The 16,855-nt window shown below is 47.9% G+C and overlaps 1 protein-coding gene across 7 annotated transcripts in view; it reads left to right on the top strand.

Moving 5' to 3' along the window:
* KCNQ2 (potassium voltage-gated channel subfamily Q member 2) overlaps nt 1–16,855 on the top strand; it is an 83,369-nt gene that overhangs the window by 17,888 nt on the left and 48,626 nt on the right. For all 7 annotated transcript variants that reach the window (XM_068912304.1, XM_068912301.1, XM_068912303.1 and 4 more), the window contains exons 2-5: nt 11,911–12,001; nt 12,825–12,951; nt 14,108–14,283; nt 15,452–15,577. In XM_068912304.1, coding sequence (XP_068768405.1) covers nt 11,911–12,001; nt 12,825–12,951; nt 14,108–14,283; nt 15,452–15,577 — 520 coding nt within the window. The remainder of the gene's footprint in view (nt 1–11,910; nt 12,002–12,824; nt 12,952–14,107; nt 14,284–15,451; nt 15,578–16,855) is intronic.

Raw genomic sequence — 16,855 nt, 5'->3', positions numbered from 1 at the left:
GAGCTGTCTGGGGACTCGGATTGTGCCTGAGAAAAGGGGGTTAAAACAGGTTTTTGCAAGCCTTTGCCTGCCATTTTAAAAGGGAAGGATGTTTCCTTGGCAACGAGATGGATGCTTCCCAGCAGAGCATATGGCTTCCATCTACTTTGATTTACCGGAGTGTTGAAATGGCAGCTAGATAATCTCTCCTCGGCTTTTATGTGTCCGTTCCACGTGTCCCTATTGCTCGTGAGCTTTAAGAGACCACGGATCTGCCCCTGCTGCCCTGGGTCTTGCTCCCAGCCAGTCCTGGGCTGGAGCTGGGCTGGTCCTGGGCTCAGGGCTGGGCTGCGGCCTCCGTTGGAAAGAGGGAGCTGGCACAGGGGACCCCTGGAAAAGCATCGCTGGAGCCAAGCAATGACTGGGGTGGGCTGGGAAAACCTGCCCTGCTTCGGTCGCCTTTCACTGGCTGAACGGCTCCTTCTTGTGGGAGGACAGAAATAACCTGCAGCCCTCTCTTCCTCTTCTCCCCATTTTAAATCATTTTTAGATGTTTTCCACCTTTCACCACCCAATCACCTTCCTCCTGCAGCTTGCTATTTGTTGTTGTGTTTACAGGCGCGGGGAAATAAGGACAGGGAACAAACATGACATTTTCTGAGCAGGGCAGTTTTGGGGAGCTGGTTTCTGCTTCTCGCTCTCTGGCGTCTGCCACCACTGCTGACCTCGCGCTGCGGCCGCCTCTTCCGAGGGCAAAACCCAGCTCTCTCCTCCTCGTTGCTGCTCATCAGATAGGAAGCGGATCTCTGTCCTTTGTCAAATTGGATCAAAGTTGGCCAACAGGTCCAAATACTAGGTGGGGACAGAGACAGACAGTCAGGGTGATCACATGCGCCTCATTGCCTTAGGAACCGGGCTAAAAATAGCGGGAGAGCTTCATTCCCCCGACGTGGGGCTGGGGCTGGTGCAGATTCGGGCAGCAGCTAGTGCGAGGCTCAGGCCTCGGAAAGCAGCTGCTTTGAGTGGGCTTAAATGAGACTGGAGCGCAGCGCTGGCCTGCGAATCTCTGCGCTGCAGGGATCGGCGATGACGGGTGCTGTTGCTCCCGTGTGCCAGCGATGCTACCTGGGGTTTTCAGGGAGCTATAGAAGATGCAAAGCTGCCATAACACCTCCCTCTCTGTATGTGTCCAGGTGAGCCAAAAAGCTCCTGTTTGCACCCAGCCCCCCAAAGCCAACCAGTGTGGAAGGCTTTAAAAAGGAGGTTGCCTTGCCACTGAGGTCCCCATTATTTCCTTGGGCAGGACGGCTGCTTTTCCCCTGCCCAGGCTGCCCACCTCTCCGTGCATCGCCTTGCCCGAGAGCGGCTCTCGCCGAGCCGAGGTGTCCCCTCCAGCGCTCCGGTGCTCGGTGACGCTCGCCTGCTCTTAACTCTGCACCTGGTCACCCACTTGCTGCGCTCACGTTATGCCGGGGAGAAAGGAGGAGATAACGGAAGTGATTAATCACCCGCTGGGGCTTCGTTTCTAGCGCGGTGCCAGGAGCGGCTGCTCCCTCGCCCCGCGGACCTGGCGCCCTCCCTGCGCAGGTGTAGCCATCTCAGCTTCCTTCGGGGACGGCATTGCTGGCCGGGAGCTCGGTGCCGCGAGGGAGCGAGTCGTCCAGGTGGGTGGCCTCTGATCCTGGCTCTTCTCTTGGCTTTGCAGGGCTCAGGCAAGTGACTGTGAATCCCTGTTGGCCAATGGGTTCTCATTTTTGGTGCTTTTATACTGAGCTTGAAGCACTGAGGAGCGGCCTCTGGGAGGTGCTGAGCACCTCAAAGCGAAGGGAAAGCAGCAAAGACTCGGCACCTCTGGGGCACTGAAAACCAAGCTTTTGGGGCTGGGTCCAGGCAGGTGTTAAGGCGAACTGAAGTGCCTGCTCTGGTACCTGAGATTAAGACCGCAAGGACAGGTCCAGACCACCTGCAGTTGAGTTTTCTGCCCAGGCTGCCCATGCAGGTGGTGAGGAGAGGCTGTGCTGGGGCTCAGCGCTGCACGTGGCCAGCAGCCTTGAGTGCTCATCGCTCTCGTGGGCTGAGGTGTCCCAGCAAGGTCAGGTCTTGTTTAGGGGCTGCAGAGCTAGTGGAGGGCCTAGGCTTGAAGGAAGCATTGGAAGTCAGAGGGATGCTTCTGATCCTTGTGCTTTTTTGCCTGTCTCCATCAGCCTGTGTGTCATGCATGTCATAACAGCGAGAATGCCCCCGGGCTCTCTGTGTATAACTTTACCTGGGCTTTGCATGCGTAAAAGTAGTACGAAAGAGCTAAGTTGTTAAATTTTACTGGAGACTTCTTGCTACAGAAGAGGCAGTGCTATATGGCCTGACCATCATCCTTGCAAAACAGAGGGGAAATCTTGCTATGGTTCGTGGAAAACCACTGGAGAAGGGGGAATCTGATGATAAAGGACTTTCTAGAGTTGCTTCTCCTGGAAGACCTGAAATGGTGACATTATTGGGAGAGGATAGACAGCGAGTTGTTGTGATGCTCCTTCCTGCCCGAGACGTAGGGGCTGTGTCGGCAATTTTTCTGGGGCTAAAGAGCACTGCCCTGTTAAGTGCGAGCTCTCCGGAGGTCTCTGTTTGTTCTGCAGCCCGTCGCAGGGCTGCCCTTAGCTGCTCCTCAGGGCTGCCTGTCTGCGTGGCTGATGCCCTTGTCATGCCTGGGAACTTCACAGAAATGTTCCCGCTCACTGGAGCCAGCGTGACGGCCCCGTGGGTCGTACTGGGCCACCTGTCCTGGGGAGGAGCACGCAGTCCCGCGGGCGGCAGGGAGGCGAGCGCCTGCTCCCAGGCAGCTGCGTGCCGGCGGCGGCCGAACTGGCTGTTAGCTTTCCGCTTCTCGCTGTTCCTGGAGCAATGGGATTGCTTCACCCGTGTCGGTGGGGGAGAATTGGATAGAGGGAACGTGGTCCTACCGATTGCGGTGCACCTATCGCCCTGTCTATCCCAAACCTATCTCTGGGTCATCATCTTCTGGGGGCTAAAATCGATAGACTTCTTGGCACTGAGCTTCTTCCTAATCACCTAGCTGCAACAAGAGAAATAAAATCAAATGGACAGAGGAATTGCCAACTCTGAGACATATTATATGGGAGGTTTACAAATACTGCTTTATTTCTTTTCCCCAGGACTCAGTTAATTGCATAAACTGTCTGATGAGCAAATGAAATTAGCAGCAGTTTGGGAATGTTTGTGTTTTACACTTGAGCGTTATCTGTTAGCCCCCGACTCGGAGGTGCCACTTTCTCGTTTTCTCCGTATCAAAACATAGGGTGGGTGGACAGATGGACACTGGGAAACAGCTGGAGTGGCCAAGGTCCTTCCCGAGGCACCCTGGCTCTGCAACACGTCGACTCGCTAAGCACAGGGAAGGGAGAGGTGCGGGGCGGAGAGGAGCTGCCCGCAGCAGCCGAGCAAGCTGGAGGTGGTGCTGGGATTCGAGCGCCGTTTCCCGAGCTGGAGCCTGCTGGATGGGGGGCTCCAGTAGTTGCCTTTGCCGCAACCTCAGACAAACTGCCTGATAGTAATTTGTGGTCTTTAGATACTGCTCTTTGCTGTTTTGCTATTAAATAATATCTTTCTCTGTGCAAGCCCACGTCTTTGGTAGAACTTGCACAGCTTTACTGAAGGAGCTCGGCTCTGGCAGCTCTCCTTTAAGGCAGCATAAGCCATGGGCTGAAGTATGTAGGAGCTGAGATTTTAAAGTTAACACGAGGATTTTGAGCCCCTTAGTTGCCTGATGTGGGTCTGAGTGGTTTACTACAGCTTCTGAGGCTGAGGGAGCTGTTGCAGCGCCTGTGCCTCCGCGGTAGCTGTTGTCGACCGTTCCCTGGGGATGCTCTCAGTCAGGATGCTCGTTTTTGAGGTGCTTTAATTCGTATTGCTGTCAAAGTAGTACCGAGTCAAATATGGGAAGTGATGCTAAAGGAGGTCTGAGGGAAAGACCTTGTCCTTCGCGGGGAGTAAACCTCAGGCTCGAGTCACGTAGCTGATTCTGGGGCAGATATTTGAAAAATCAGCTACTATTCCTGTCTACAGCGGGAACCAGACCTGCGTATTTTGAGACGATCTTCCTATCTGCAATTAGACGAGAGCCTTTCGAGACCCTATTTTTATATATTCCCTTTCCCTGGAGGAATGTTTAGATGAGATGCAGCATTACATTTTACAGGGAGATCTTGCTTTTAACCCAGTTTTAGAGGGCAGTTAAGTCAAGTCAAGTGCCTTGCCCAAGACTGGCAAAGAAGCTTGACCTCAGCAAGATGATTCTTTATGCCTGTGTTTTTGAACCACATAGCACAGCTCTCAACTTCTTAAATTTGTTTTCTTTTTTTTCTCTTATGAACCTTTCTGACAGAGTGTTGCAGAACAGCATGACTTTGCTCTTAAGAAGCAGAAATAACTTTATCTTCATAAAACGATTTGATTAATAAGGCTTGTATTCCTGTACTCGCTGCTAATACTTTCTCAGTGGGAGGGAGGAAGCAGAGACTTTGGGGAATGCCCTGCAGGATCAAGCATGGGCAGCACTCAGGTTTCAATCTGAATAATACTGGTATTGCATGAGACAGCAACTTTCCCTTACATTAAAATCAATGAACATGCTCTGAGTAAATGCCTGCATAGACATTTTAAGAATTACTTAAATGTCCAATATTTTATGCTCTTATTTTACCTCCTAATGCACCATAATTGCACCGTGGTCTTTAGGATTCTCTCCTATGAACTATTTATTCAGTTGCGTGAATATGTTTCTCCTTACAAAGTTTTTAAAGGAAAATCTCAGCCCAGCAGTGCTAAATTGCAGCAGCAGCAGCAGACTTTTGGCAGGTGCACTGTCTTGATTAATACTTAGGGTTTTCCTCCAGACATCTGGCTCCTCTGAGGCTGCGTGCAGAGCGTATAGCAAAGTGAATACGGAGACAGGCATTACCCAGTGATTCATGTTAGCTGAGGACAAAGAGGAACATTTGAGCTAGAACTTTGCATACATTGATTATTATTAATATGGCTTTTATTCTGAGTTGAGTCGCATTGAGTAAGTTAAATGATTAGAGTGAAGCAAGCCTTTCATAGGCTTTCCTTAAATTTAACCCCTTTCCCTACTGCAGATGTTCAGATCTCCGTTATCTTTCTTCTCTAGCTAGCTTTTATTCTTTGAGGCTTCAATCCAGGAAAGCTCTTAAGCTCACTCTTGCTTATAAGTGTGGAGACGCATAATACTTTGCTGGACTGGAGTCAAAATGTGTCATGCAAAACCATTTCTGCTCAAATTCCCGCAGATCTGGAATTCAGCTTGGGGCCCTGTCTTTGGGTGGTCAGGGCGTACGATGCCATTTCTGCTCTCTGACTGAGTTAGAAGCAGGAGGGAAGGGCTGAGGAAGCTCTTGTGGGAACCTTTCTCAACGGTGGTGGACACAGAAGGAGGAAATATATGTGAGCCTGTATCTTGACATTTTTCTAACTGAAAAAAGCTTAAGATGAGGAAGCATGGATGCTCCTTATCTACACATAAAGCAGAATGTGAACTTCTCCTCGAAACTGTGCAAAGGAAATCTCATTTCCCCCCGATTTCCTTGGTGCGTAGATGTGTAGTCCTTGCATCTATTGATACATGCCATCCATCGCTATACAGAGGTAAGGCATTGTGCTTGGACATCTACATTCCCACTTCTGACCATGGTTTTGTAGAAGACCCTAGCAAACCTAATCTGCTGAAAAATGTCCTCTCATTTTTGCCACAGGCTGCTGTTGTGCAGCAAGGAGAGCAGGTCTGCTCTTTATCGCCACAAACCTGGTCAAGGGGGCACCTCCCTGAGCTTGCAGGTGGCAGTGATGGGAAAGGGTTGATTGAGGAGGGCCAGTGTGGGCTGGTCGAGAGAACGAACTCTCTCCTTTTCCTTCCCATCCCGGTACCATCCCTAAAACACTGTTTGGACTCTACAGCCTGATGTAGTCCTTATATTACCTTACTGCACCTCCCAGGCCTCTTTGATGTCCATGCCGAGGCCTCCTCTGGGAACACCTGCTTTCGACCTTGGAGGTGCTTCTTTGCACGTTTTGCATTGCTGTCCTAAATGCAGTTTATGACATAGAGTGCTCCTTACCTGAGATGTTCAGCTGGCAAGATGCGCCGCATGCTAAGAAGGCATAAAAACTATTAGTGTTGTCCCAGAGAGGTTTTGGCTAAAGATTTATTTAAGAGTTTATAAAACCATGAACGTTTTTGCCCCAGAGCCAGCCTTTGTATTGCCCATAAGCAACGTTTTCTGTCCTCCTCGGTGCTTAGGGGGACTCCAGACGTTCAGAGGAATGATATCTCAGCTGGGGCTTACATAGCAGCTTTCCTCACAGCAATGGGAAAGAGCTGGGCACACTTAAAATTGTCGTAAATGAGACACAATCAGGAGCTATATTTGGAAAGGAGAGCATGTATTAAGGCACAGGAACAAAGGCCAGGACTCCCAATTTCTATTTTCAGCTTTGCTAGCGACAGAAGTCGCCTTGGGAGATGATTTTGGCTAAGACTGAGGAATGTGGAAACCCAGAATGAGGCATCGAGGCTGCTATTTAGCATTGTAAATAAATAGCTGGGTTGCAAATCATGCCGAGATTGCTTACTTGAATAAAGATGATGGGTGCTTCTGGTTAAGGAGAGACGCGATACGGTGTCACCTTTACCTCTCTGTAAAATCATGGCATTATCAGTGTTTCCCTTTCTGGCATGTGTTTTTAAGATTCACTAGAGATTTAAATTTAGCTGTAAATACCCCAGTTGTGATTACGATGCTTTCTGAGTGCAAAAAGCCACTTTACAGTCTCTGTTCGTCTTCAGTATAGATGTCCTTTCACCTTGGTTTATTGTCATTGCTGCATTTTTACAGTGTCTAGTTTACATGGAAGCTGAAGATACTTGGAAGCCGTTGCTTTGCAGAGACCACAGAGAATGGATTGCTGGGATTACAGATGGACTGCTCATAAGCATTTTGGTTTTATTTTAGCAGAATTATCAATGCCTTGTTTATGTCCCCAAAGTCATTTTCAAGTGTTTAAAATGTTTTAAGTTGTTTTCTGTTGCGCAGATTTCAAATGCCTGTAGTAAAATACTCCTTCCCTTCCAGCTTTGCTCTTTCTTATTAAACGAAGCATTAATTCCCTTCCCGTTTCCAGTGAAATCCAACGAAGCTTGTAACGAGCGTGGTGGCTTGTGCTACTTCCTGCTGTCGTATCCATCCTCATTATGTCCAGGAATTCAATTGCTAATTGTTCTTTATTCCATTGGTGCTCTGTCAGAGGAAGCCCAGTATTTCTGCATGTCAGCAGACATTATTTGAAAATATTTCAGGAATAAATTAAAGGGTTTTTTTGTTATTCTTATGTAAATGGATGGGTAGATTCCAAGGGTGTTTCTTCTGGGAGACAAATTAGATATTAGCCTCAAAAGCTTTATAATGATTCTATCATATACTTTTACCAAAAACAAAAAGCCTCCAAACCTTTCCCATTGACAAGTCATTTAGAATATTTATTTTTGAGGGGGAGTCCAGTAACTTTTTTTTTTCCTTTGCTAACGTGAAGTACAGTGGGTATGAAATCTAGATATGCAGATTTTGTGATTGGATTTATAAATCATAGTAGGAAGCTTGCACGGGTGCCTTAAGTCAACGTAACTTTTGGTTGTAAAGCCAGACTTTGGGAGACTTTGGATTTATTAGTATTAGCTGTAGTTAGATTTGCACAGCTGAGTCTTGCCTGAGCTTACATGTCTAAGTGAGAGGCATGCGAGAGGCAGGGGGTCTGGAGCAGCAGTGGATGCTCGGTGCCCTTAACAGCCTCGTGCAGGAGTGGGTGGTGAGCAAGAAAAGGCAGCATCATGAAGCTTCCTGCCTGAGACGTCCCGTCTTTCTCTATGCTTCTCTTTTGTGTAGGAAACGGTGGTCTGTAACCACGTGCTGAGCTTTGCATCCAGCCCAGGGTTTGAGAGAGGCTGGTGCTGTCTCCCTCCAGCCATGCATCGTGTAGGGCTGTGCTCCTGTCTCCTCTGGAGGAGGATATTGTCTTCTCCAAAGCTCTAACCAGAATTGGCATCTTTAATGTAAAAATCATTAGACGGGACATAATTAACGTTCCTTATTGCACATTAACATTACCCAGAGTCAGGCTGTAGACATAATTTGCTTTAATTAGATATGTAGCTTTAAAAATTAGATTCCTCCCAACCTCTACACTATTTATTGGCCTATTTCCCTTTCCCTAGCTATCCATTATTATCTGGAGCCCTTTCCTGCACTGTCTGGGTGCATTAGGTGAAATCAAAGCAGATTCAGCCTTCTTGTTCCCACTGCCCCACTCCGTGGCAGTGCAGAGGAGGACATGCTACCTCTGGTATGGACATACCTCTCACAGCTTCCTTTTTCCACCTCACCTCGACAGGTTCTGCAGGCCCTGCAAAGCTTTCCAGGGGAGATGCAGACAGACCCTAGCCCCGTGAATTTAGTCTCCTTGCAAAAAAAGTTTTATTTTCTTAGTCTCGTGTTTGAGCCTCCTGGGATTCGTGGCCCTCAGGGTTCAACGCAGTAGCTGTATGTCGCTGAGGAGCTATTTTGGGATACTCAGGCAGATGACCTTGCGATGAGCCAGCGTCCGTGTTCCTCCTTGGCAGGACAACTGGCTGCACGTCCCCATCAGGTCCGAGGTGGAGTGGGTGAGCGGGAGGACGTTTGTGCTCCCTGTGGGATTTGGCCGTGGAGCTCCAGTGCTTAATCGAAGTGCCAGAGCTGGGAATAGGAGACGGCACTTCCCCACAGCCTGCCTGCGGGGCTAGGAGCCGGCGCCTTCGCCAGCGCCTCCCACGCTCAGCAATGCTGTAATTAATGTTGGACCCATGAGCCTGATATTCATCAGGTTTTAACTGGGCCCCGGGGAATGCAGAGCCCAAAGCACCTGGGGCTGGAGCTCCCCTCAATTGCAGCAGCACCGAGGCACCGTGGGAGGGGAGGGGGGACATGGGCACCGGGAAGGGGCTACTGGTTGGTGTCGGGGGAAGAAAGCAAGTGCCAAAGCCTCCAATGCAGAGGCAGCCAGGTAGAGGTGACAACTCTGCTTCTTCCTTGTTTAAGTGCTGCTCGGTGCTGAATCCGTCCGAGGGGATCACCTTAGCAAACACTTTCTGCAAGTAGATGTTAACAGTGGCACTTGGCTTTCAGGACCTCTCCAAGCATTTTAGCTTTTGGTCCCAAAAATACAGCCCACGTTCTATTACGTTGATCAGAATATGCAGGATTTTCTTTTTCCTTCGGTCCTTTTCCAGCATCTGTATTTTTTCTTCTCTTTCTTCTTTCATTGATTATTCATTTGTTTCTCACTCTGAAGTAGGACTTTGCAGCAAAATCTGGGCCACGCTGAGAGCAGGGCTGGCTGACCCAGTTGCAGCTCCTCTCCTTCAGCAGGCATAGGCTTCGCTTCCCTCTGCAATGGTTCAGGTAGCAGCTTTTGCCGGTCTCTGAGTTGCAGGGGACTAACCCACGCGAACTACGTGGATGGATGGATGGCGTCAGTCCGCTCGGCTGTAGGGCAGTTTGTGATGGGGCTTGTTTATGGCAAGGTCTTTAAAATAGAAACATCACCTTCATTTCACTCCCACCAAACACAGGGGTGCCCCGCTAATAGGACCACCACAGACTTTGTCACCCTGGCTAGATTAGGGGAGAAAAATGGCTTTCAATAAGACCACAGATGACAAGGCAGGACATCATGGATGAAATTGCAGGGGACGTTTTCTTACTCTTTTGAGGTCATTGCAAGTCCCCAGGTACCAAACTGGTGTGATAAGAAGAACTTGCTCTAAAGTGAGCAAGGAGGGACCTGTCCTTGTCTTGTCTGTGCAGAATTTGGCTTCTTACTGACAAAGTGCAGCCTCCACCACCATTCGTCTGAAAGTGCGTTACCCTCCGCAAGGCAGGGAGCTTTCAGCCTTGCCTGTGGTTCAGATAAAATGCTGCAAATCCCTCTCCTTTTGCTTGTTACTGTGAGGTTAATGGTCATTGGAAAGCCACAAACGCAAGCCCGTGGTGTGAAACTCCTCTGTCTAAAGCAAAGGAGCAGCACCCGCCAGCTGAACCGTACCTTATAAATATTCAAAATCCAGTTTGTAGGAATGCGAGGCAAGGCCAGACAGCTGAATTATTTAATGCTTTTAAAGAATGCAGCTTTTAGTTTCTGCCTACGCTGGCCTACTTTATTGTATCAGTAAATCGATCTTTAGTAAATTAATTTCCCTTCCTTTGTTTGAGCAAGTGGTGGTCACTGCTGGCGGACGGAAACCTCCTCCGTGCGCAGATGCCAGGACACCTCTGTAGCCAGGGCTCAGGCATCAAGCATCGGACCAGACTCAAACTCACGCCATGCACTTTGTGGCTTTTGATTGGCATTAGTGCATGCAGCGTTTGTGAAGTGTGCAGAATGAACAGTTTTGATGGGGGACAGCCTGGCTTCAGCTGCAGCCCTGTGACTGATGGGGTGGGCCAGAGACTGTTTTGGGATCATCCCGCTGGGAAAGTGGGCTCGGGATGTGTTGATAATTGCTTTTCACCTGGGGTCATCCAGGTCTCTCTGTGCTTATATAGCTTTCGTGGGGAGTATGAGTAGTTAAATGCACTTTACCTGAGATCCACCTTTATTTAGTCCCTCTCTCATGTAATCTGTACTTGGAAAGTGCCTGTCTGAATTAGGGGCGCAGGTCCTAGGAGCAGCGGAGGGCAACGGGACCTGGACTCACATCGTAAGGGGCTTTTGGGACTCTCATCTGTCATTTTCATGGCAAATATGTGAGAGGCTGAGTGAGCTGATATTGGAGCGGGGTCCCCCAAGACCCCTTTTGGCAGGGTGGGCCTCTTTGGTGACTGCAGAGCCGTGCAGTCGCTCGTGCCCGGCTACTTCAAACCCAGCTCAAAACTAAGAAAACATCCCCTGGACTTGATCAGACCCGTGCTGTGTCCTGTGCCTGTCTAACTATGTAAACGTGGAGTAATAACCACCTACCTCTCACAGTTACACTAGAACAAGTCTTAAAATTTGCTAGCCCTTCCAGGCGATAAAGAGTTAATCTGGTACCTGTCTGAGAAAGTTACACCAGAAGGACCTCCAAGAAGGTCTCACCCTGGCAAGGGCACCTTTATGGCTGGGAAGCAGAGTCTTGCTCCTGCGTAACCTTTTGTGGATGAGGAGATGCAAGCAGAGCAGAAGAGATGTTGTCTCTGGATTTCTGTTCAGCCTGTGTCCTTGCTCTTGTTAGCCAATCTACTCACCTGTTAGTTGTTAATAAATGAGTATTTCCCTGCTTATTTGCATGCTTATTGAAAGCATATTGCAGGAAGAGGTAACAGTTTCTCAGGGAAGTGATGACAGGGCTTATTGCAATCACCTGCTGGAAAGGGAATTGGATCAGTTTTGGCAGGACTGGGAGTGGTCCGATGGAGCCTTCCACTCACAGTCATTCCAGTTGGTAAAATCGGGGACGTCATTTTCCCTTTTTACGCTCAACTTCTCCCTGGAGGTTGAAAATCACATGCAAAATGATGCAGACTTTGAATCAATTAAGAGTGATAAAACCAAACAAATGCAGAGAATGCATAGCGATGATAAAATGGACTGAATTGGCCTCCAGTGCAGAGCAGTGATTGATGCAGCTTCAGCCACTATGCAGAATTTTCTGTTCCACCCTGCAAGACCTCAGCATGGCTGAGTGCTGTGGAGGAGCAGCGGCCACTGGTTTTCTCAGGGAGGTCCGAAAATACTCTCTGGATTAGTTTGATCAAGTGCTCAAAATTTCTGCTCTGGAGACTGATGTTCTCTCTTGCTCTCTCTTTGTGTGTGTGTGTGTGTGTTATATAGTTTTCTGCTAGTTTTCTCCTGCCTGGTCCTGTCTGTCTTTTCAACCATTGATGAGTACCAGAACAGCTCTGAAGGGGCCCTCTACATTCTGGTAAGCTGGGATTTGCAAATGAAACCATCACTAAGATATTAAAAGAAAGTCAAAAGCCAACCACCAAACCTCAACCAAAAAGCTGAGGTTGGGGGTCTGTAACTGGGGCAAGAATTTGAGACTGTTGGGTGTTTGCAGGGCTCCATTGGGAGCCACAGCTAAGGAATAGGAAAAAATGGAAAAAAGAGAGGAATTCTGTCAGGACGCACAGGAATAAGTTGAGCACAATTTTTAAAGGATTCTTTAAGAACCCTCTTCCTGAAGTGTTTCTTTTTTTTTCCCATTTGTCTCCAACTGCACAGTACAGTAGCAAGATGGATGCAAACTGAAAAGCAGTTTGATGTCCATTTAGCAGTTCCTGGCATTTAAAGCTGCCAACGTGCTGCAGTGGAAACAGCCAGCATCGTTACCTCCTCTCCCACACGACACGTTTCTGCAACTATTTGATCTGACATAAAGCTGAAGTTTTGTTCCTTAAATAGCCCGGCATCCCTCACGCTGATGGTTTGGCTTCTGCTGAGCGACAGCCTGCAAAGTTCCACTACGCACAGCTACGGCGCGGGGCTTCCCGGATTCATGACGTTGCCTTTTCTTTGGCCCTTTCTTCCTCTCCCCCTAGTCCCTACCCTACACAGATATCAAAAGACGCTGCAGCCTAATTAGGGCCTTGTCAAGCCAGAAAGGGCTGTAATGAGAATAAAAAGAAAACTAAACTGCTTCATTATTGGGAGCTTTTCCAAGGCCCTCAACCTTTTGCATTGAATTCTGCAGCCCGTTCTCCGCCTGGCTTCTTGCTAGACTCATCACCTTGTCCTCTTTGCAGGAAATCGTCACCATCGTGGTGTTCGGCGTGGAATACTTTGTGAGGATTTGGGCAGCCGGCTGCTGCTGCCGATACCGGGGCTGGAGAGGAAGGTTAAAATTCGCTCGCAAACCCTTCTGTGTCATTGGTAAGCTCTGCCACGCTTTTTTTTTGGTTCTCAGCTGTTTTGTGGTCACCTTGAGGAGGGAAGAGAGTACGAGGGCAAAAATTAACTCACCGCTGTGGTTTTCCTTATTCTGTAGCTGCACGAGGCCCAGCCTGTTTTCTGCAGACCTAAGAGATGTCCCTGGTGCTTTCAGTGGCCCAGGCATCACTCAGAGCGAGCCGCAGCGGTAGTGGAAAAGATGTTTAGCTGGGAAGAGCTTGGTGTAGGCACGGGAGTCCTGTGTCCAACTTTGACATCGAGTCACTTACAAGTCATTTAAACTCTCTGTGTCTCAGTTCGCTTTCCCTTGTGTTGATGAGATGCCTCACGAGGGAGTTGTGAGATTTAATTAATTCTTGTTCGCGAAGTGCTTTGCGATCCCCTTGTGAAAGGGGCCGTCTGTGCGCAGCAGCTATTTTTAGTGGGGTAAGGAGCGGGCAGAGAGGCCATGCCGTTTGATATGCAGCCTGCTTTTAAATGTCTGGGGGGGGAGGAATGGATATGTGCAGGGTTTTAGCTCTTTCTTGGACTTTCTCTGTCCATGAGCATCCAACGATTACAACGGTGGACCTCTAGCTTTTCGTTCCCTGGCTAGGCAGTGGGAGTTCACACCTATAGGGAGCACTGCATAACAGGCAGCTTTGATGGGTTAAAAAAAGGCATGCACTTTGGAAGAACTTAATCCAATTTATCAATGCTACTACTGGATCATAACAAAATCCAGGTTTTGGAGTATTAGACATGTTTTCTCTGAGAAGGACTTTTGTGGAGAAGAAGAAATAGGAAGTTTCCATAAGCTGTGCCCTTCCTTTTGTCTGACTGAAGATTTTTGCTGTGTCCTTGCACCACAAGATATGACTGATGTAAGACCACTTTCATGTATGTGCTTCTGCTGCCAGTGGCGGTATGAATGCCATCATATTTGATAGAGGTTCAGCAGCATTTCTTCACCTCTCATGAGGCCAGGTTCAAATACCAAGAGGAGGGCTATAGGATAAGTGGAGCTGAAGGCTTTAGTTAGGATAGACAGGTCATAGGAAGAGATGATTCTTCAAGGACTGTGATTGAGAGGATGTCTCATGCATGGGGAAGGGAGACTCCCTTTCTCTGATGAGCCCAATGCATCCTCTTCTTGCAGACATCATGGTGCTGATTGCTTCCATTGCCGTGCTGGCGGCTGGGTCCCAAGGGAACGTCTTTGCCACCTCGGCGCTCAGGAGCTTGCGGTTCCTGCAGATCCTGCGCATGATACGGATGGACCGGAGGGGAGGCACCTGGAAGCTCCTAGGCTCTGTGGTCTACGCGCACAGTAAGGTGAGCAAGTCCTGAGCAAAGAGACTGACTTACTCTTGGCATGAGAAACACTGCTTCGGTTTCCCTTTCTCTTCCCCAAACATCTCCCAGGCACGGGAAAGGTGCAAAGACACAGTATGTTGACACAGAGAGCAATGCGGAGTTAGAGACACAACATCCAACAGGCTTCTCCAACCATCAGAGAGAAGGAAAGGATGTTTAGATGCACATTTGATCCCAGTTTGCAGGAAATAACTTGAATGTAGTGACTATCTGCACACTGATGCAGCTTATTGCAAAGGGTTAGAAATTAGCCAGCAGCATCATTAAGTAGAAGTGTTGTGAGAGCTCCTTGTACAGAATGTGTGCTTCTAAGAGGACACATTTCTGTAAACGTACCCCACAGCACCAGCCATTAGTGGACAATATTCCCCTACCGGTTTCCTCGTCCAAACGTGAGATCGTGTGCCAGTCGCAAAACTGATCCCTAGTGTAAATCAGTTTGGCTTTCCTCCAGTTTGGGAAGAATTTGTTGATCACATTTCTGTTTCCTGCTGCTGAATTTATGACAACGTTTCTCCTAATTCCTGTACTTTTCCCCGTGAAAACTTTAGCTAACTTATCCAAAGTCTTGTAAAAACATCAGGAAATTTGTGGGCCTCTTGCACCCACCCTTGCATGAATTTGACCCAAAGCAAATCCCTCCCATGAACTGTGAATTAAAACTTACCTGATCCAGATGCCAGCTTTGTAGCTTCTCCCTGTTTAGTAGGAGGGACCAGTTCTAAGGAAGGTCCTGAGGCTCCTGAGTTCACGTTTGAGTTTCAACACCAGGTCCTGGTATGCTCTGAGGAAACCACTTGTCTGTCAGTTCTGTATCTTTAAAAAATGGGGCAAATAATACTTCCTTTCCTTCTCTGTTTAATGTGTCTGCATAGATGATTGGCTCTTCAGGACAGGGTTGCCTCTTGTGCGTTGCAGGAGCACCACCAGAACGTGGTCCCGCCTCAGATGGCTCCTCTCTGCTCTAAGTTCAAAATAGCCCTGCTAAAACCAATCCCCGAAGGCTAGACGTGCACAAATGCTGGGAAAGTTCAGATCTGAGGCCAACCGCAAGCAAGTAACTCTGCGTTTGGAGATGCACAACAGCATTGCAATTATTCTGTTCTGTCCCTTAATGATCTTGCAGGAGCTGATTACTGCCTGGTATATTGGCTTCCTGTGCCTTATTCTGGCCTCTTTCCTGGTATACTTGGCTGAGAAAGGAGAAAATGAACACTTTGATACGTACGCAGATGCACTCTGGTGGGGTCTGGTAAGTAATTTTCATAGAACAGCTGCTGGTTATTAATATAAAATGTCCATTAACCCTCCATTTTCTATCACTTATGTGGGGAATTGACTTATGGAGTGCTTAGTTAACGTTGTTGTTCAGTGGTCAGGCTACGCCATGTAGCTATTTTTTTCTTAAGTAATTCTTGTAGAAATTTTTATAGGTTTGCATTTTTTGAATTAGCCAGAGTTGCAAGGCAACCAGGAGCTTGCACACTTTTAATCATAGTATTTAGTTCCATTGCAACAATTGAGCTAGATCTAATAAAGACCCCATGCTACTGGGTGCTTTGATCATCATTTTGACAAGTATTGCTGCCTTGAAATTATTTGTAATCGTACTTGGATAGCATGCGTTTAAACACACTGGAATATATTTTATAAAATTAATGAGGTTTAAGTACCAGAAAGGCCTCACTGCTGAAAGCACTCCTCTTTCTTTCTTTGTCAGCAAAGATTTAAAAGGGCAATACTTTTAGTTTGCTCTGCCTGTGTGCGTGCGTGTGAATTATTGGATTACCAGATTAACAAAGGGAGAATTAAAGACATTCTAATCTTCTTGGTTTATTGTTCCTCTGCTCTGACACTGTGGAAGCTAGTTTGGCCTTGATTACAAAGCATGTAATGAAAATCCCGGATGTGATCAAATCCCAATAACAGGCTTGGGGAGGAATCGGCTGATCAAGCAGCTCCTCCGTTTCAACAAAGGCACAGAAACAACGTTAAGGCAGTAAATTGCTTTACAAGCCCCTTGGTTATGAGCGAGAATAAAAACAAAGCCCAATTTGACATAACTAGAAAATAAACAATGAGGTGGGATTGACAGCCAAGATTTGAGCACAGTCTGGAGGAAGCCGTGCTCAGAGTTATCCTCCCTGCTTCACAGCCTGGGAGAGCTTTTTATGGGGAGTTGCCCCCCTCATGGCAGGAAACCGAGGTGCACCAAACTGTTCTGCCACCAAGACTCTCAGAGCAAAATAGCAGCTTCGTTCAAATCAATGGGTTTTGCCACGGTCCAGTACAAACTGATGCTAAGAGATAGGTAAGATGAATCAAATTCCACATTCAGAAACTCATCCCCGGGTCTGAACTTGGTGGCTCCGATCCTTGTAAATAGCAATATAAATCATAACAAGTTATACATCAGCTGTGCAGTGGTTAAGGAGAGATGATCGTTTCAAGTTTGTGCTTCAGTAAGGAATAGCTGTTTAGATGCATTTTACTAAATGCATTGCGAAAATGGCATCTAATTGATAGTGCT

The sequence above is a fragment of the Struthio camelus genome, chromosome 18 (genome assembly GCF_040807025.1).
Source record: "Struthio camelus isolate bStrCam1 chromosome 18, bStrCam1.hap1, whole genome shotgun sequence".
Classification (NCBI taxonomy): domain Eukaryota; kingdom Metazoa; phylum Chordata; class Aves; order Struthioniformes; family Struthionidae; genus Struthio; species Struthio camelus.
Note: the sequence above shows the minus strand (reverse complement) of the source record. Positions and strands in the feature narration are given on the sequence as shown.